Below are 20,147 nucleotides of genomic sequence, written 5' to 3'. Positions count from 1 at the left end.
ATAGAACAAGCTTGAGTCCAAAGATCTGCACCTCCTGTCCAAATGCTTTTGCGTGGTGCCAAACCTAAAGTCCACCTCAACCAAAGATAGCATTTTCACATTCTATGTGCTGGTTTGCAAATTAGGAATTCCGACCTAGATTCCCGTCAAATTCCGATCGGTACTTGCAACTTTCTTGTGCCGGAGATATTGTTCAAGGATGATCCTGCTACATATATACGAATTTAATGTGGAGGTTCAGCTGTCTATCCAAGTTTTTTCTCAACTGAGCGTTCATCTCTTTATTCCGCGAGCAACCGACTGGACGCCCTTTCAGGATGTTTGTCTTGCTTGTTCCTCTTGTCGGACAAGCGGATCTTTTTTCCAGCGTTTCTCCTTCCTCCATAACTCAACTTCGAGAACCCGTTTACTCTTGCCGAACTTAGACCGCAATCCATCGTCGTTACGATCAAAATAGAGAGCCCACAAGCCGGGCGATTCTTCGACAGCAACGAATCCTTCCCAGCCTTCAAGAGTCATCCGTCGGTCTTGCCTAGTACAATCAAAGGGTCCAGTGATATTGCCTTGAGCATCCAGGCGCACACCGTATTTGACTTCATGGGTTTCCTTGTCAACATAGATCCAGTTCAGCACCGGTGGATCTTCACATATCGTTGACACAAGTCCCTCATACTTGGAATCCGGATATGGCAAGAAATAGCCAGCGAAGGGATGTCCAAACGGTTCCTTGTTCTCATGATCGTCGATTTCGAACACTTGTTCCTTCTCCTTCTCATTTTCGTGCTCATGGTCTGCCACGTCAGTGTCGACGTAGAGCTAGTAAGCTTCGTGTTAGCACTACTGTCTTGTTGACAGCTTGATTTGGCTCGGGATCCGTTCGTACGTACCTTCTGGCCCCTTAGGACAATTCGTCGGTTGTGCACCTCATGACTTTTCTTGGACGGTATCACCGTGGTGACAATCAGGTTGCATCGTCGAGCTCGATGTTCTTCTCTGCGGTCTTTTTGCTGTCCTTGTCGAATGGCCTCGTTCGTCGCTAACATTGCTGGACATGCTATTAAGGCTACCATAAGAGATAACACCATTTCGTTCTAGCCCCCGGCGGCTAACTGTTTCCTCGCACACGTATACCCGCAACATGCGTTTTCCGTTTCAGGTTGCAAGTCGGCAGATCCCGCTCGATTAAGCGATAATGGTCTTTGTGTTGGCGTACCCCTATTCGAGGACAAAAGTATGGTGACCATCTTAGGCGACGCGGTGGGCAGTAAGATATTATTGTACTGCAACTGAAGCATCCAGGGACACAGTCAGGCCACGAATTGTCACCCGGTGTGGAGAAGAGTAAATACGTGGTGCGATAGAAATTCATGCTGAAACCCAGGAGTCCCTTGTTTCAGATACCAAATGGTCTAGCCCGCCTCGTGATAAGTGTCCCAATTGCAACTATGCGAGAGCCTTGTCGGTCTACTGTACACCCAGATTCGTTCCTAACGTTCCTCAGATATCCATTTCTCCACTTAAGGAATGGCAGCTTCGAGAACCCGATGCTCCATATTGCACTACAAGGATTGTACTGCAAGACTCCTTCAATGTGTGAGAGAAACGTACCAGAGTCGAGATTGCAGAATGCATAAGGATGTCTCCAGTTAGAACTGTTTCAGTAGGCTCGATGCCTTCCGAACATAAAAGAGCAGCGATGCCTCCAAGTTATCAATGAATTCAGCACAGCTCTCAACCAACAACAATAAAACCTCAACCTCGACCAAAATCAAATCTTCCGGCAAGACCTCAAAAATCGCCTTAATAGCTAATATTTTTGAACCTCAACCAAACATCACCATCACCCTATCCAAAACACCACCAGTCAACATGTCTGCCACGTGAGTTTACAACCTTTTTCCGAGGAGCCTCGACCGATACTGACTTGCGCGAAGCGCACCATACACCAGCACCGCCAACAAGGACTACTCCAGCGGAAGTGAAGATGGACAAGCCGCGGGTAAGCGCAAGGCCCTGACCACCACATCGGCACTCCCCCTCCCACCCAGCTCAGACAGACTGTCACAGCCAGCCGGTAAGGAAGGCCATGTGCACCCAACTTTCGGACCCAACCTTGACAAGAGGCTAACTTCCTACTTTAGGCCAGCTCCTCAAAGGCGCAACCGACGAGAACGGCCAGCTCAAGGCCGCGGCATTGATGGTCGGTATCAAGCTCGACCTCGAGGCTGAAGTCCACTTGACTGCACGAGTTCGTGGTGACATTACGATTGGGTTGTACTGAGCATTATGTGCGATTGATGCGTGGTTGGGAGAAGAAAATTTATGTCATAGGATGGGTCCAGGGCTGCTGGTCAGCCTAAGCCTAGGAGCACCATTGATCATGTTGTGTTATTGACGGAAACCCTGACGATCGTTCAATGCTGTGCCTCTGACGTCCCATTTGGATGGATGAATGATAGAGCACCAAAAGGTTGCTCAGGATAAAAAGCTTACCCGTGCATTTTTCCAACAATGCAAGATTCCCCTTCACGAAGATAGAAATCGAATTTCATGACCACCACATCATTCTCAGAGCTGTAGGCATTGCATGAAGTGTCTTGTGAAGTTCTTCGTTTGTCAGGAGATACAGTTCTGATTTTCCATCACGGGCGCCATTCACCTTGAGTCTCGTTCAGACGTTGTGATATGAAGTGCTCGATGGAAGGTTGATGAGGTCCACAGAATTCTGTGTGGATGACCCGCGCCCTACTACTCCGTACAGATAAGTTGGGGCATGCAAGGCACCCGGGACAGTTTGGGACGCTAACCGTAAACCCACACGTGCATTCGACCCAACAAGGATGATCAGACTGGACACCTGGCGCATTGGAAGGCTGATAGCTTGGAGCAACTTGACGAGGTGACGACTGTTCCTCGCCGTTAGCAACAGAGTTCGAAAATTGGCCTTTGGTCGATCGTGAATCCCTGTTGTTGCATTCAAAGCGTTATCGTGCATAAGAATCAGCCAGCCTCGTACAACGTAACTTTGCAAAGATCAAGGGGCTGAAAGAGCTTGACCCGGACGCTTTCTAGTTAAGCTGCGGTGGCCGTGGGGGAGTCGGGCCTGCCTCAAGCGCCTTGGGCTTTAACTAGCGATGTTAATGGGCACCTCCCATCCACAACTGACCTATTTCATCCATTTGAGAACAAATTTGCACGGAGTCGACAATTTGGAGATACTCATGCTGTTTTTTCGTTGCTCCCAGAGGCGCGTGCTCATTGCGCGTCGCGACTCGCGATTTGTTGATCATCAGCATGCAATTAGAGCCCTGGTAGATTTTCTGACTGAGTTTGCACTAATTAGCTTCGTTTTCAGCTCCTTTCGAGGTGGCTGGCTGGTAACCTCTAATCCAATTGGCTTAACAGCCTTGCCAACGATTTCTGATCGGACTTTGTTTTTGGGGCTTAACCGGGTCGAATTTAGGCTTGATGTGATCGGTTGATCCAGGTCATGCCCGATGAGGAGCTGGTTAACTGAATAACGCCCGAGTTTTTGTGTCGAGGAGAATGATCCTGACCGCCTGGTAGCTCAGTGGCTTTCCTGCCACATCACTGCCCGCTTTAGTGATATGGTAATGTAAATGACGGCAAGTCTAAAGTAATCTGGGTTCCTCCGTTCTCTGCTTTTCACATCTTGTTCTTTTCTTTGGCTTTGTCGCGAAGTGTTGTAGCTAGGCGCTTCTGGATTTATTGGTTGGAAAGGTATCTCTGCGCTGCTGCCATGGATGCTATTGGACCTAGAACAATTCGGTCATTGGAAAACCCGACTCCAGAACAGGCTGGAGCACAAGTAAATCCTCAAGGAAGTGGGCAACAGGGGACAGGAGACCCGGGGAACGGTGTTGCCAGCGACAATACACCCAGAACTGTCCCCTCACCATCTTCAGTAGCTCGTGTCGCCGGTCAGGCTGGCGACGCTGCAGAACAGCACCCAGATGGCAACGCTCAGGGGTCTCAGGATGGAGGCCAGGATACCAGGCATGCGCAGCGTCATCCATTGAATGATACCAACGATGCGGGGGCCTCTGCTCAAGCGTCCGGCGGAAACCAAACAAACCCCCCTCCGACCACTGCTAGTAGACATGCGCAGTTCGAAACAATTGTTGGCCGAGGTAAGCACAGCCGGGCAACAAAGCCGCCAAACAGAGACTAATGAAGGGCAGGCGGATACGAAAACCTGAACTATAGAATTCGAAAGGCGCATAAATGGCATACATATCAATATTGGTTTGTCGCGATCACATCGAACTCGCTCCTATTCCTCCAGGTGCTTATCGCTGCATCTTTGACCGCCCTGGGAGCCTTCAACGACAGAAGGGCAAGGACAGCCACCATCTTTCTCGGTGCCACGAACACGATCATCGCCGCCCTCCTGACGTATTTCAAAACCCGCAATCAACCCAATCGAGCTCGACAGTTGCGCAACGATCTGGGTCGTGTGGTTGATCAGCTAGACGACGCTGAAGCCAATCTACGGTCGGCTGACGCGCCGGATGATGTTCGTGGTGCGATCAAAGGAATCAGAGATTCGTACCGACAGGCCCGAGCGGATGCTGAAGCCAATTATCCTGATCTATGGGTTAGAGCCGGAGACGTGAGAAACCCGTTTGACCCGGATCGAAAGGACAACCCATCTGCATCGACAACATTAACACTACCAGGACAATCAGGACAACAGGGACAACAGGGACAATCAGGACAATCAGGACAGCCAGGACTCCCAGTTCGAACTGATGCTTCCATGTCTGGAGCTCGCAATGACCCACAAGCCTCCAGCAATGCAAGGTCTGGTCCGTAGAACACAGGTTGAGAGAAAGCTATGTTGGTGACATTCAACCTTTGTCAACTGATCACAGCCCTGGGGCAGCCACGGCGCAACCCCTGTCCTCCAATCCTCACTCTTGATATGGTGAATGACCTCGCCCGCGGGGAAATTCTCAATTGGACTGCTGTCACCAGCCTTGCGCAACTTGACACAGCCGTATCCGAGTCAGAACAGTTGGTTTCGTGGATGGGTCAAATACACTGAGCGAGCCCCTGATCCCAAGTCGATAGATCGTCGCAAGTGCAGGCCCTACAGGACGTCAAGCCTGAACAAGACACACTTCCCGAGCCAAAGTTACTTTCGATTTAAACCACCGCCAGGAGTTGGAGAACGATCCCGCGAATGGTGGCACCGATATTGCCAGTCACATGAGGGCAAACAACCATGTCACAGCATCGCATTCCTCAGATTGCCTGTCTCCTCGCAGTTCAATCGGAATCAGATCTAGCTCGCTACATAAGGACAGATGCTCCGACATGGACGCGACATCGCAACATCAACTGAGAACTCGACACCAAATGCGACAAAAGGCTATACCGTCTTTCAAATTTGAAGTATCTGGGAAATCTTTGTCGTCAAGTGCCACTCAAGGACAGTATCAAGGTTTCTCATTCTCGTAAACGCTGCTGTGCTCATTATAAGCAAATGTGGGTATATCAAGACCAACACTTCGCCACCACACTGCATCAACAACATACATCCATCAAAGGGATCATAGAATCAGGAGGACCCTTGAACGCTCAGCCACATTGCATACAACCCGATTTATTGGTCCAAAAGTTCAGACATCTAGGAGTACGACTGTTAGTCCGTGGCATTTCTTGGGACAGAGAACGAGTTCTAGTCTGAAGTTGTTGGCCGTGGGGTGAATACATACCCTCCATTAGTGGCTCTGAATAGTAGGCATCCGTCTCGCGACTTGTAGTTCATGCTGGAGCTTGTTAGCGATGCCGGATTTGGAAGGGCGTAATTATAAACTTACCATCCATTGGTATCGTCGCCATAGTTCATACAGCCTTAAAAAGGTAGTTTGGTCAGTCTGAGTCACTTCCGATCTAGGGAGAAGCGTTTGAAAGTCCATACCATCTGAGCGATCTCCGATATTCATACAGCCTAGATAACGAATTCAGCCAACCAGTTGATTGCATAAATTAAGATGCCATCAAAAGCAGGTTCGATGGGCGGCTCGTACCTTGGGCATGATCCCCATACACCATGCATCCCGTTGCGCCTCTACCAAACGTGCAACAGCCGTCTTCAGGTTTTGCTTTGGTCAGCTCTGATCGGGTTTCGGGACGTTCTTCCTGCTGGAAGTCTGTTCGTAGCTCTGGTGCATTATCTCCTCGCTGATCGGCTCGGCTTTGCGACGACTCCCCGCCTTGTAGTCTGTCGTTGCTGTGCGCGGAAGACGAGCGTGATGAACCTGCCTCGTACGGAGGTGGAGGGTCCATGCGTGGAAGCGTGCGAGTGGGTGACGATGCTGTGGGTGGTGGACTTCGTGGGCTTTGTAGTTTCCCCATGTTGATCGTGAGTGATTAAATTCTCCGTTCTGGGTGTGAGAGAAATTGAAGTGAAGACGTTGTTTGATATGCAATCTGAGTGCTTGCACGGTTGATTGTTGATGATAAGTAATTTATCTCCACAATCGAATATATCTTAGAATGTTATTTGGGACGGATCGATTCTACAAAGGCAAGAGTAAAGTCGGTTAAAGGTCTCATTGAAGTTTCAGGTACTACCCGAATACGTGATGTTCATTGGGCGGTATGGAGGGAGCCTGAGGATAGACTCTCGTATGCTCGAGGTGCCTTACTCGGCTACTCCAAATACGGTTAATTGAGGCGCTCGGCCGGTGTGGCTGGAGAGCTTTGGGAGACTTGGAGGCAGCCAACTGGCACAGTTATAAGATCGTTCTTATTCTGGAGCCTGATGCACAGCCACACGCACCTGAGCAGCATTGGTTAGGTGGTTAACAAGTGGCCAGTGAGCCTACTCGGTAAAGTTCAGCTCTGACGGGGTATCGACGAGGTTGCATAAGTCTGCATGAAGGGCAGACAGGAAACATCATATGAGTACACTACCTCGTGGATGTCAAGGGATTTATTGTCTTCCATCGTTTGGCAAGAAAAGAACTGCTCGTCGCATCAGCGAAGTCCCAGGGCTTCAATAAATGACGCAAGTACTCAGTAGTACCATGAGTTATATTAAGAACGGCATCAGTGACAATCGGGTTCCCTGTTTTGAGAAGGAGGAACTCCTAATTTCCATATATGAGTGCAGGTGGTGTGTTTTTGCACCTAGGTATTTATGCCCTCACTCAGATCTCAGATAGGCGTAGATACACCAAAATATGCTCATCAGGTGATGGTAATTGCCCAGGTAGTGGCTCCTCGGCCGCCACAGGCACTTGAGCAGCTGCTATCGATACGGTAATCTTAATTTATTGGGTGCGGGTGGCAGTTGCATCGACTTTCGGTTAAGGTTGCTGATTAGCCTGGGCGAGCACTGGCCACACCAGTTCAACTTAGGCTTGCCTGCTGCCCCTGAACGAATCCCCCCCCCCTCGCCCGTCCCTGGACCCTCAGCCCACCCAATTACCCTCCTGAGTCGTTGCCACTCCTGCGCGCAGCCCTCAGAACTCCTCCTCCACCTCTTTATTCGTTCTTACTCATACAAAACAACCCTCCAACCCAATCACTCCGCCAACAACATCAACCTTTTTCAATTCAGCAGCGTATCACCTGCATCTGTAGTCAAAAAGCAAAACTCACTCGTTTGTTTGCTGTGTTTCTACACTATTCCTAATATCCCAATCATTTTCAACCTGTTCTAGATCGTACTGAACACCAAGACGCTCTACCTTCTTCTCGTGTCCGACCTCAAACCCCCAACACAAACCATCGGAACACCACTAATATGGGTGGACAGCATCATTACCGATCTGTGTCGACGAGTGATGAGGCGGCTCCTCTAGCCCCCGAAAAAGAAGGATACCTGAGACCATCAGGCTGGGGAAAACAATCCATCCTTCTTTCCATCGCGACTGGTACCCTGTTTGTCGCCGTCATTGCCGCCGTGCTATCCACAGTTGGCTCGGCGGTTGTCTCCTACAACGGCGCCAGCTCATCTGCTGTCACAGTCACTGCGAGCGCGCCTGCTGTTGCAGCTCCCACCCCTACCGCGGTTCCTAATGACGATGATTCTAAATCCGCCGATGTCGATGCCGACATTCTTACGCCTGCTGTGATTCAAGACTGTGGCTACAGCCCCCAAGAGGCCCGAGATCGGGGCTGTGTCTTCGATGTCATGATGCAACTCTGGACCCCGAAAGACTGCTTCGATTCGGTCCTCTCCGAGCGTTTCCTCGAGGTTGGCAACTGGACTTGGTACGCTGATCCTGGTGCGGAGCACGTCTTCACTCTCGAAGAGATGAGAAAGGGCGAGCACGATGCTGTATATGTTGCGCAAGACTACCATATCACTCACTGCATCTATGCCTGGGAAAGATTGGTTCGCGCCATGAGAACCCAGGCACCACTCATTACTGAGCTCATCTCTTATGACCATGTCATTCACTGCCGTCACAAGACCTTACAGAGAGCCGATGGTGGCTCATCGATTCGAGGTGTGAGAGCACCAACCGGTTATACACAATGCGCAGGCTATGACACCTGGAAGTTCAATCTTCCTTCTAATGAGCATTCCTCAACCGATTAAACCGTCCAATCCAAGGAATCCTTTCACATGCGAATCAGGGGATCGAATCAGATTGAAGGATGTTCGTTACGGTTGCATTTGGGAGAGATATATTCGACCAATCTTGGCCACACAAGATTACGAGAAACTGAACTTTCAACTACTATCTATGGTTGACCAGCCATACTTCCCACTTTATATAAGCGGACGGGGCTGCGACTTGAGCCGAATGTGTATCGAGCGAGCCATATACGCCGTGATCTATGCTCCAGTTGAAGACGGCTCGGGACAATATGGGAGGCTTCCGTTTCAGCCTCGCCATGATTTGAGAGTCACAAGAAAATGCTGTCCTCACCAGAGTCATTCATACGAACAGCTGTATGCTGTCCAATACTGAACAATGGGCACTTGTTTGAAGATAATTGATGTTTCATAAATAGTCCTTGCAATTCTATCTTTTGTTCAAACTTGTCACATGTTTCTTTTCGTACCTTTGCTTTGGATATCACACATGCATCTGATCAGTATTGCTCCTGGTGTTTATCCATAGGTATATACTTCTATCGAGGATGAGCTGGATTGTGGGAGGTGCAGGCAAGGTAACACGTGAACCAAGATCGCCTGAAATGGAAGCAACAGTTGACCGATTAGGAGATTCATGACCCCACGGAGGATCGGCGGAGCACCATAATTTGGTCAAATGGTTGAGGATCTTTTCATCTGCCCATTATTCCATTTCACCTCACCTTTTCACCCTTGCACTTCTGTCTGTTGCTGCCATCTTCCTCTTCTCATCATGTCAAATCACACGTTGAATGATTTTCATGATCCGCAGCCGAATGTGGCAGAGTATCGTCCCGGATATCCGAATGACCTGAATCTTTTTACAGATGGCAATTCTTCTAATCATGCATCATCCTCATATCCCTCCCGTTACCTGGTCCCCTATCGTTCCCGCCTCCACTCAAACATAATGACTATACACCGACAAAGAGGATCACAAATTTTCTTGAAGACCCCATCATGGTGGCGAGTTCTCATGCTGCTTATTCTGGAAGTTTTTCAACCCTGTTAGGAAGGGATCTCTTTCTCATGACTAGCGCTTACCCAGGACACATACGTGTCTCCTGGGGATACACAAAGACAACCTGTTAAGTAATCATATTAATTGATTTGCCGAAGACCATCGAGGACTATTTACGGCTCTTTGACTCTAAAAGGTATTTTCTGCAGGCGATTGGATTTACTCCACAGGATCACAGCCTTGAGGTGATTTGGTGCCGAAAGTGTATGGATTCTAATCCTTTTGCTACTCCAAGGGCATACTTCCTAAGAACTTCCGAAGCGGAAGTTTGTATGCTTCTCCCGACGCATTGCGCAATCACTGTCCACCTGAGAGGAATTGCGTGGATGATTTGATGCTGGCTAGGATTTGGAACGATACCCTTGCAGATGTTCGATGACCCGGACCTGCTGGAGAGTTAGGTATAAGAAGCACATGCGTCTCGATACCATGATCTTTTACAACTCATCCACAGATCAACTAGCCAAAATTCCCTTTTTTTTCCTATCGTCATTTCCTTATTTCCTATTTTTCTCATATTAAACCACCACACTCCTTGCATAATCTTTTTCTTAAAAGCCAGTCAATTCATTAATATCAACGTCTACAGCTCCTCTACGGAAACCAACAGCCAACATGAAGTCCACCATGATCTCTAGCGCCGCCACCCTCTTTTTCGCCGCCATCGCATGCGCTGCCCCCCTCACCGTGCGCGATTCTTCAGTCGTGATCACTATCAAGACCGGCGACGGTGACTCTGCAACAACCATCTCAGTCCCCCTGGATCAAATCACCGCCACTTCGAGACAGTCAAGCCAAGCTGTGGCCGCATCTGTCTCAGACTCTGGAGTCTTCTGCCAAGCATTCTCCGATGTGACCGCCACCCAGCCGGTTGGCTCTGTGTTCTCCGCAGGCAAGGACGCCAGCTACAGCGCGACCAGCAGTGGCGGTACGGAATCCGTCTCTGGCGATGCTGTCACAATTGGATCTTTTCTCTGCTCCAACTCTGAAGGCGGCGTTGCCCCCTCGGCATCGTCTTCTGGTGCACAGACCGGTTCAGCGTCCTCAGGAACTGTCCGCGTTCAGCTCGAACAGTCATCCGATCAATTCGTCCAGACCGACCTCCCTCTAGACGCCTTGGTCGCAGTTGGCAACACCAACCTCGGTACCCGTGGACTTGACCTGTCTCTTATCAGCGCCGATGGTGCCGATGTGACCCAAGTTTCATGCCAGGTTTTCTCCGACGTCGCCGGCCAAAAACCCCTCGGCAATGCAGCAACGACTGCCACGGACGCCACCTTGTCTACTGACCGCAATACGCCTGCTGTCATTGGCGCCATTCAGTGCGGTGTGGTCGCTTGAGCTTGTGGGTTGGTTCACGACTTCGAATATATGAAACAGAAGCTGGGACAGGACAGACGGAATAATGCGCAGATGAGGACTCCATAGGATGCCTTATGAGAAGGAAACTTGCGGGAGCAGCATGCATACATAGCGAGGGCGTTCTAACAGACATTTTTTGGCATTTGGGTCGCCGACGAAAGGCTTTCCAGGTATGGACGGGCAGCAGTATCGTAGACTTGATTTAGATTTTGGCATTTACTTACATTACACTCTTTTAAAAATATATTTATCGGGAGATCTTCCATGGCCATCTCAAAACATCACCCGTTTATGTCTGAAGATATTGAGTCCGCTGAGGACGAAAAGGTAAACGAGCCAATGAAAAGGCCACCGACCCTAACACTGGGAATATTTTGCTGGGTCGCGGAAATGTCAGACATGTTCTACTTCCAGCAGTCACGCAATCTCCATTCGGCATCGGTCATCATATGTGTGATGCAGCACAAAACCTCGTGCCCACGGAAACAGGCCTTGACATGCATCCACCATTGCTGGATTACGAAAAGCCGGAAGTAGGCCAGTAATGTTCCCAGGTAGCCTTGAAGGACATGAATACTGGTCTGATCCAATAGGGAGGCCGCCAACCCTAACGCTGAGATTTTGCTGTGTCGTGGAGTTTTTCAGATTGTTCTCGATTTGGAAATGCCAGTTCTCTGCTTACGGACTTGTCAACTTTCAAGTCGGTTCAAATTTCTGAGTCTCTAACAAGGATCTCTCGTGCCGCAAGCAAAAATACCCTCGAGATTCTGCATTGTTGTGTTGTGAAAAGCCCAATTGGGATAGATTCTGGTCCTAATTCGGGGGGTGAAGGAAATAAATCCATTTTGACCAATAGAGAGGCCGCCTACTCTAACGCTGGGGTTTTGCTGGGTCGTGGAAAGTTTCAGATTTCTTAATTGGGCGTTGAGAATTTCTGTTTTTGGGCGTATGCTTCTTTCCACAGAGGAAGGACCATCCAGGGATCAGTATAACTGAATTAGGCTCAACTTAAGATTGACCCTCAATAGAGTATAGAGTAACTTAGAATACAGTGAAAACTGGTGTCCTACCACCTTTCCTATGTTGTTGGATCCAGCACTCTGGTATGTAGATCCTCAGATTTGAGCATGCACAATTATCGCTTGTATATATTCAACCATCATCAACCCTCGTAAACCAACGGTTCACATGGTTCCTCTCTTCTCAACGGGCACAAAACAGCCCTACCTATCGTAATCACTTTTCCCTACTGCGGGTAGCACCCAGGTTCAGATCCTCAGCATCCATCGGTTTAGATTTCGCCCTCTTCCTCCTCCGTCTCTTCCTGTGCCCTCGCTCATCGTAGCTATCATCGCCCGGCCCATCGCTAGCTTCTGACCCGGCCTCGCCTCTATGCGCCATCCATTCCTCCTTCATCTTCAGCTGTTTCGCCTCCGCGGCATCTTTCTTCATCTGGTTTCGCTTCTTCCACAGGAAGTACGTCGCAATGACTCCGGCGGTCAGCACGAGTGCCACGAGGAAGAAGATCCAGATGTAGCCGGAGACTTTGGGCGGGTTGGAATCGAAGGAGAAGAAGTTCATGGAGATGATGGCGGCAACGAAGGTTGAGGGGAGGAACACCATTTGCAGGAAGGACATGGTCTTGTTGCTTTCGGCGTCGTCGTTGGATGCGCGGCTGTCGTACCATGCTATCTGTCCTTTGATCTGTTGTTCGGTATGTCAGTATATCGCTTTCTGTCTTCTGTTTACAGAGTCTTCAGGTGAGGTGGACAACATACATAGTCAAGAGCATCTCTCGTCCTGGATTGCAGATATTGGCAAGTCGAAAGATTATTCTCGATGAGATTTTGGATGTTGTTCAACTTCTCTTCAATATGAGGATTGGTCTGAAACACATACATACGGTACTGCTCGATCATACCGCCTTCGCGATCCGTTGTCACTGTCCTAGCAAAGATCTTCTCTTCCAGGAACTTGGACGTCTCGAGCAGGAACTTCGACAGCGACAATTGAAAGTCCAGAGAGCGTCGTGCATATTGAAGTTCGGTGGTGATGGTGTCGTAGTCCTCCAACGAGCTGATCTGGGCGTCTCGTGAGAGGATCTCGAATTGTCGAACAGCCTGGCATAATCTGCCTATCTCCCACGCGATGTGGTCGAAGAAAATGCTGAGCAATACCACGGGTACGTTGAGTGGGTGAGCATAATATGGTTCGCGCGTCTCTTGTAAGCGGCGCATGATATCGCCGAATGCGAATTCGGTGACACCATCAATCAGGCCCCTGGTTTGTCCATTTAACAAGGAGTGTGACATCGCAAACGACCAGATAAAGGGATCATCGCGTCGTGGGTTGTAGTCCGACTTGGCTGTCCTGCGAGAAGGGATCTGAACCTGGCCTCCCTTACGGTCGGCAATATACTTCAGTCTTCGTGCGGGCCGAAGTACAAATGGAAAATGGATGACAAGTGCTATTTATTCGATTCAGCTTTGCCACAGCCGAAAGAGCGCTGCTATGGCGGAACAAACAGCTACTTACCAAGTCGCCTGGCTTGCGGGTTTGATAGATCAAAATTCCATGAAGTCTTGCGATAGAAATTGCCCACCTCGCGGGAATTGAGTCTCATCCACACATATTCGGGGTTGAGATCCCATTGCCGGATCAGTCTTTGCATTTCGCTGGCTGCAAAGGGTAGATAGTTAATCTGTCTGTCCCCCGTAGGTCCAAGATCATCGATGCGCGCATATTGGTTGCTCCCCATGACGGGTCGTGTGAGGAGCAATCTCATGGCCAGACGCTGACCTCTAGGAACCTGTGGATGAAAGGATTCAAACAAGTCCTCCGGTAGTCTGCGAGAGATGGGATAAGACCGATGAAACACGTCGGCACCGTCATTGCTCTCCCAGATATCGATGGTGCCGGACTCGAAGAGAGAGTATCGCTCTTGCTTCTCAGGATCCTTATACGCCGTCTGCTCGTCGCCAATCGTGGCCTGAAGAGCAATGCCTATCGGATCGAGGATAAAATCTTCCAATCCATTGTAGGCTGCACTTGTTGAGTCGCTCATGGTCGGGTCTCAGAGCGAATCATTGACGGCATTCCGTTAAAGTGCCGGAAGGCAATCGCACCTTATGCAAGCGCGCGTCGAATTGTGATTCAAGGTCCGGTTCAGGTCTGGGAAGGAGGAGAAGAAATGTTGGTCACCTTGATGATGCGTTAGAAGAAGCTCGAAACTCCATTCTTGACGACAGTTGCCGCGATTAAGGCCTTATCGAGAGGGAAAGAAGAGTCATTCTATCAATCGAACCCAGCTGGAGGGTTGGCTTCAAGCTAGCCTCAGTCTCGACGCAAGCCACAAACACAAACCGACATGGGAATGCATAAGCTCATTTGAGCCGCTGGCACTGCAGCGTGACCACTCTAACATGGCCATCCCATCTTTGTCGTGCTCACTAGCAGTCTCAAGCGCGTGCAAAATCACCCTCAGTATCTTAGTAGTTTTGAACTCGACAGATCACGTCCGTACATCTTCAATTCTGCAGGAAGAAAGTAAACAACGACGAGGTTGCTTTGGTACTCATCAGATGCAACTTTACCTAGGGCGCCCCCGGGAGACCCTATATGGCCACCAAGCAGCTGCGGAGTCGCCACCTAAACGAGCACAAGCTTTGCCTATCTGAGCTTATCCCACACAGCATAACACCCCGATGAACGTGTCCAGATCCAACCACTTGGCGGGGTAGTGAGCGGTTGAAAGAAAGGGAAGTCGAGAAGTCGAGAAGTGGAACCCAAAATTGTCTGTTGCTGTATATGCTAAAGGAAGTAGAAATTTTATCTCCAGTCCATACCATTCCCAAAGAATTTATTGAATGCTTCCGACTCAGAGAAAGTGTCTGATTGTATGTGTCCATCCAGAAAGTTTATGCCATGTCCAAGATCCAAGTACTCTCCGATCCAGCAATTTTGGCAGCAAGACCCAAGCCAGTCATGCCTTTCGCAAGTGCTTCACTACTCTTTCCTCCCACCCAAACACTCTCACTACGATCCAGACCTTCTTGAATGTCCCATCCCTCTCCACCAACGGTATAGATGAGCCTTCCATGGAGGAATTTCTCTCTCACTCCTCGTTCAAATCCTTTCTCGTACCAGATTCCACCACCATTGGTAATGCCCGTTGCAGACTCGCTGATCCCAGGTGTTGATGAATTCGTCGCTATGACTCCTGCCACCACCCGCGCAACGTCTTCAGGCCTATCGGGGGGTAGCTGCACCGACATGCGGCCTCCTGATTGTGCGACGGCACGAGGTACCATGATATTTGTAGCGACCGCATTTATTCGTACCCCATCACGTTCTGGATCGGGATCGATAGTGGACCGCAAACTTCGCAGCAGTCCCAATATTGAATGCTGGGTGACCTGGTAAATCGGTAGCAGTGGTGTCTCTTTGAAGGCGGCGATGCTTGTAACAAAAGTCAAGCTTCGGTCGTCTTTTGCTGCATTAGATCTCGGCTCTGGTTGAGGTGTAGAATATGGGTTGATTGGCGTTTTCTTGCTTGGTTTCGACTTTGGGGAGTATTTGAGATAGGCAAGCGCAATACGTGTAAAGCGAACACTTGCAGCGAGGACATCTCCTATGTCGTAAGGTTCGCGTTCAACTTCACTCAACCCCATCCGCGAGGTTTTATTGATACCTGTCCGGTCATCGAACCAACCTTTCTCGCCTTCGCCGACGGTAGATGCTTGACCTCCATCGTCACCCACATTATAAATGGCATGATCAACATGGCCATACATTGTGGTGGCCAACTTGAACAATTCCAGCATGTCGGAGTATCGACTCATGTTGCATTTATTGAAGTGAACAACATGCGGAGGTCCAAGGGAACTGATGAACCTCCGTGACTGGTCAGTACTGGTGTCACCGAATATAACGCGGCATCCCGCCTGGTGAAGTTGCCGTATCAGGGACTGTCCCACTAGAGAAGCACCGTTGGTAACTACGATGACTTTGCCGTGAAAATCTTCTTTCGGAAGGGCTGGTGGAGTGAAACGGCACGGATTAGACGCTGTCAATGGCGATGATGTCGATAGAGATTTTTTCGTTCGGGTTGCTGTGAACGGATTGACTGGCGCCACCGTCGTTGTTGGCTGACTAGGGGAAGTTGGAGGTGCTTGGAACACAGGAGCAGCATTTTGTTTCGGTGATACGGGTGAAGGACTCGGTGCAATGGCATTCGTAGTCTGTTTCGGAGTTGAGGGAGTAGTAGTCACAGGCTTGGGTGAGGTGGGCGGAGAACTTTGATATATGGCTGGCACGGAGTTCACAGCAACAGGACTCATTTGGCTTCCGTTAGGCGGAGCGATCTGAGAGACGCGCTTCTTCTTTTTCGGAGCAGGAGATGCTACGGGCGGAGCTTCCTGCCTCTGTGGCTCGGGAGATGGAGGATCCTTTGGTTTGACCGGGTTCAGATCAGCAGCCAGCTCGAAAGTATGCGGAGTTTTAGTGATGGTCTTCCGTCTGCGTGTAGGCTTCGTAGGATCGTCGGCTGAGGTACCATTTTCCGCTGGCACTTCAAGTCTTGATGCCGAAGGTGGCGGACTCTGAGACTGAGAACCCACTGCTCTATCTGGTGAACTAGTGGCAGGGCTTTTCGATACCTTTGAGACCTGGCGTGATATGGGTTCCCCACCATTTACAGCAGAAGATGTTTCACTTGCCCATGGATTGAGAGAGTGGGACTCCGAGGATTGAGACGTTATCGTTGAATTGACATCGAAGTCATTCGACGAGTCGGTTTTGGAAGATTTCGATTTCCGGAGTGTGTCCTTCATGGCTGACATATAGGGCGAAGTGGCCTTTACAGCTTGACTGACATCCCAATTTTACGCGGTCAGGAACAGTATTGATTGTGAATTTCCGCCACAAAAGAACCAATCTGTTCGTGGGGTAGCTACTTGAGCAAGTTGGTTGTAACTTTGGAAATTGATACCGAGGTGGGATGTCGATCAATGTGGCGTAAAGTGACCGGCAGTCACCCACGAGGTCTGAGAGCCGGGCGCCTGCCTGCCCAAGTAAGTAAGTACCAAGGTAAGTGCGTCAAGCGCAGGATAAGTGTTAAGAATCCAGCAGTCTCGACCAGAGAAGTGCGATTTCACTCGATTTGGATGGTTGCTGTACGTTGGGGACACGTGGAAAATCGTATCTAGAATATCAAGAATTGCAGGATAGATTTCGAACATCCAGAAATCAGAGACCCGTGGCCCCCAGGTCGGATTCTAGAACGATTACCGTGATGAAACAGGCTAAAGGACCAGGAGGAGGCCGGGTTGGCTGGCCAGTGGGCATTGTTGGCGCTGGGCTCTCGTAATTGCTTAGAAGTGGCTGAGACTAACCATGTCTGAGGCTATCAAGCAACAGCAGTCCACGTATTCAGTCTTATTCTGCGATTTGTTCCCATCTTCTACTGACGGGGCGAAGATTTGCTGGGATGCAACGTGACTGCGGTGATTCTCATTCATATGACAGAAGACTTAAAGCCAGAGAAGTATTGTTACAAGTTGTCCTTCTGTTCCGGCTGTTTTGGCTTTCACGGGCTACAGCAACAAGACGATTAGGGCGCAGTATAGGTGGCAGACCCCCTAATACCCTCCCTACCCTCGGTACTCGGCACCTAAACATGTTGCCCGTACATTGGCAATTTTGGTGAAGGGTGTGACCACTTTCGGCCCATCATCATTTCTTCAACTCCCAATATCACGCATTATTCATGATCAGATGCCTCGTGAAAGACGTTGGTGAACTCAGCCTTGTTCACGGGCAAAGATGTGCTGTTGTGAGGTGATTCCATCATCAAACCGATAGTCATGGCAGCAAACGCACCTAATGAAGCTTCACTTGAGTTGATCAATCGTACTCGTATCTCTTGGGTACATTATCCGACGGAAACGGAAATCTCCATCACTCACTAGCCGACCACCAACTCGGAATCGATATTATCGTTGATGGCAAATATTTCGCATTCCAAATGCTTACCATTTCTTGTAGTTGACTAACTTATCACGCCCTACTGACTCAGACAGCTGATTCAATACACTCTGTGAATCACGGTAAATATAGGGGCTTTCAATATTAGAGATCGAAATCCACGCGATCTTAACATAGCTCAGATAGTATTGCGTTTTGTCGTCTGTGAAAAAGATACAATCACAACGACATCTACATACAAGGGAAGCGGAGAGCGAAACTGAACCGAGAGCATGGGATCAAGTGAGGACGGACCGCCACGTGGCCATCGCCCATTATACAACGAGTCGCAACTGGCCCAGTATGTTTCGTTCATCAACCCGGACCCAAGATATTCACTGGCGACCCTTCGATCGGAGATCAAGCAAGACCCTCTGGCCGCCTTGACACTACTGCAACTCCGACAGAATTGCGCCACGATATGGGGCAATGTCGCGCTGCATTACTCGCACCATCGAACTCTGCCGCTCGACGCGGATGCATTGTATCACAAGCTGGTCGAACGACGGTTGGGTGGGTATTGCATGGAGAACAACGCTTTCTTCTCCACGATCCTGAGGTCGCTTGGATATGACCTCTATGTCTCGGGTGCGAGGATCAGTAATGCGTTGATGGGCGGTGCTGACCCTGAGGGCTTTGCTGGCTGGTGAGTGGTCTACTCGTGCACGTCCTGCCATGGGTTATGGTATTTCCTTTTGAGGTTCTCTGGGCTTACGGTGTGTTTTTAACAGGCAACACGAGGTGATTATTGTCACCATCGACGGCCAGCATTACCTTGTGAGTGATGACCCTTCGAGGAACCATTATGATATTCTGACGCCCTCATAGGTCGACGTGGGCTTTGGCTCGGGTTCTCCGATAACTCCCATGCCACTGACCGAAGCATCCTTGGAAGAACGGGAATCTGTGCCCGGCTCTTTCGTGCGACTTGTCCACAGAGCAATAGCACCGAATACCACGGACCACAAAGTCTGGGTGCTGGAGCTCAAGAACACGACGACAAATAAGTGGTCGGGAGCATACTGCTTTGCCGAGTTCGAGTGGCTGCCTCAAGACTTTGAAATCATTAATTACCGTACTCACAAGGACCCGAAGAGCTGGTTCACGTACAAGTTGGTTCTGGTGCGCACGCTGATCGACGAGGAGACTAGGACTAAGGCCATTGGATCGATCATCCTCACTGGAGCAAAGGTTGAGAGGAGGATAGGGACCGGGAAGAAAGAAGTCTTGGTGGAAGCGAAGAGTGAGGCGGAGCGTGTTGCGGCTTTGAGAGAGTGGTTTGGTGTAGTACTTCGCCCTGAAGAGGAGAGAGGCATTCATTCCATGCCCACGGAGATCACGAGCGAAGAGCTACTAACCTGAAGTATGAGAGTACAGTCTTCTGAGATGCATCGACATATTATCCCCGTTAGACTAAACGATGAAGACGGGCTCCTGCATAGACGTCTATGAGCCCGCTACGTCCTGCGTACAAAGTAGGTAGTGGTAAACTCAGCTTTCAAATCGTGGAGGTATTTGGTGCCGCATCCATTGCAGATCCTATGGACATGATCGCTCCTCACTCTATGGAATTCATTTGTACTTTGCAGAGCTATTTTGGGCAAGGTATATTCGACACGAGTGGCCATGAAATGAAGGGTGTGGCAAAAAAAGAAAGAGTGGAAGTCGAGCTAGCTTCATCTTGCAAGAACCCACCGGCTCAGGAGATCGAGCATGTTGTGGCTCTGCCTCTGTGTTGCAGACTTGGATATCCTAAGGCTCAATCGCTGCATGGAGATACATGTGCCGCTCAATCCCCGGGTGTATCCACTCGTCCCAAGACGCCATGAATCACCATGATGGCCGTCCTCTGTGGTAGACATACATCAAAGCTTATACAGTGGTTTTCTCCAGGCCAGTAATCATCAAGGGTCATGGTTTGCCTCACTGGCAAGCTATACCCCTATACTCCTGTACGAAAAGATGATTGGTTCTCAATTCGGACGAGTGATCACAGTGATTTGGCCACTTTGTGAACCTCAACTGGGGGTTGATATGTCATCTTACCACATGATCAGCCTCTTTCTAGAGACCCGATATACTTCTCAATGGCCCTAGTGTTGCTTCTTTTCTTAGTTC

At 49.6% G+C, this 20,147-nt stretch overlaps 9 protein-coding genes across 9 annotated transcripts; 5 read left to right on the top strand and 4 right to left on the bottom strand.

Annotated features, from left to right (window-relative positions):
- Window positions 1–312: 312 nt before the first annotated feature.
- LTR84_000633 (uncharacterized protein) lies at window positions 313–1,043 on the bottom strand (the record flags this gene model as incomplete). The annotated part of the gene is made up of 2 exons (XM_064844263.1): window positions 313–816; window positions 888–1,043. 2 exons carry the CDS (start codon window positions 1,041–1,043, stop codon window positions 313–315), a joined length of 660 nt encoding a protein of 219 aa, XP_064712123.1.
- Window positions 1,044–1,713: 670 nt separating this feature from the next.
- On the top strand, window positions 1,714–2,281 carry LTR84_000632 (uncharacterized protein; the record flags this gene model as incomplete). The annotated part of the gene is made up of 3 exons (XM_064844262.1): window positions 1,714–1,880; window positions 1,935–2,074; window positions 2,142–2,281. 3 exons carry the CDS (start codon window positions 1,714–1,716, stop codon window positions 2,279–2,281), a joined length of 447 nt encoding a protein of 148 aa, XP_064712122.1.
- Window positions 2,282–3,760: 1,479 nt separating this feature from the next.
- LTR84_000631 (uncharacterized protein) lies at window positions 3,761–4,837 on the top strand (the record flags this gene model as incomplete). The annotated part of the gene is made up of 2 exons (XM_064844261.1): window positions 3,761–4,151; window positions 4,203–4,837. 2 exons carry the CDS (start codon window positions 3,761–3,763, stop codon window positions 4,835–4,837), a joined length of 1,026 nt encoding a protein of 341 aa, XP_064712121.1.
- A 1,005-nt stretch (window positions 4,838–5,842) lies between these two features.
- Window positions 5,843–6,384, bottom strand: LTR84_000630 (uncharacterized protein; the record flags this gene model as incomplete). The annotated part of the gene is made up of 2 exons (XM_064844260.1): window positions 5,843–5,880; window positions 6,057–6,384. 2 exons carry the CDS (start codon window positions 6,382–6,384, stop codon window positions 5,843–5,845), a joined length of 366 nt encoding a protein of 121 aa, XP_064712120.1.
- Window positions 6,385–7,780: 1,396 nt separating this feature from the next.
- Window positions 7,781–8,581, top strand: LTR84_000629 (uncharacterized protein; the record flags this gene model as incomplete). The annotated part of the gene is made up of 1 exon (XM_064844259.1): window positions 7,781–8,581. The coding sequence occupies one exon, from the start codon at window positions 7,781–7,783 to the stop codon at window positions 8,579–8,581; it is 801 nt and encodes a 266-aa protein (XP_064712119.1).
- A 1,678-nt stretch (window positions 8,582–10,259) lies between these two features.
- On the top strand, window positions 10,260–10,985 carry LTR84_000628 (uncharacterized protein; the record flags this gene model as incomplete). Its single annotated transcript, XM_064844258.1, has 1 exon — window positions 10,260–10,985. The coding sequence occupies one exon, from the start codon at window positions 10,260–10,262 to the stop codon at window positions 10,983–10,985; it is 726 nt and encodes a 241-aa protein (XP_064712118.1).
- Window positions 10,986–12,242: 1,257 nt separating this feature from the next.
- Window positions 12,243–14,070, bottom strand: LTR84_000627 (uncharacterized protein; the record flags this gene model as incomplete). Its single annotated transcript, XM_064844257.1, has 3 exons — window positions 12,243–12,710; window positions 12,785–13,473; window positions 13,542–14,070. 3 exons carry the CDS (start codon window positions 14,068–14,070, stop codon window positions 12,243–12,245), a joined length of 1,686 nt encoding a protein of 561 aa, XP_064712117.1.
- An 853-nt stretch (window positions 14,071–14,923) lies between these two features.
- LTR84_000626 (uncharacterized protein) lies at window positions 14,924–16,837 on the bottom strand (the record flags this gene model as incomplete). The annotated part of the gene is made up of 1 exon (XM_064844256.1): window positions 14,924–16,837. The coding sequence occupies one exon, from the start codon at window positions 16,835–16,837 to the stop codon at window positions 14,924–14,926; it is 1,914 nt and encodes a 637-aa protein (XP_064712116.1).
- A 1,425-nt stretch (window positions 16,838–18,262) lies between these two features.
- LTR84_000625 (uncharacterized protein) lies at window positions 18,263–19,391 on the top strand (the record flags this gene model as incomplete). The annotated part of the gene is made up of 3 exons (XM_064844255.1): window positions 18,263–18,675; window positions 18,761–18,806; window positions 18,858–19,391. 3 exons carry the CDS (start codon window positions 18,263–18,265, stop codon window positions 19,389–19,391), a joined length of 993 nt encoding a protein of 330 aa, XP_064712115.1.
- Between the last annotated feature and the right edge of the window lie 756 nt (window positions 19,392–20,147).

This window comes from Exophiala bonariae (genome assembly GCF_035927105.1).
Source record: "Exophiala bonariae strain CCFEE 5792 chromosome Unknown scaffold_1, whole genome shotgun sequence".
NCBI classification, from domain to species: domain Eukaryota; kingdom Fungi; phylum Ascomycota; class Eurotiomycetes; order Chaetothyriales; family Herpotrichiellaceae; genus Exophiala; species Exophiala bonariae.
The sequence above is the reverse complement of the archived record's forward strand: the minus strand, read 5'-3'. Positions and strand labels throughout refer to the sequence as shown.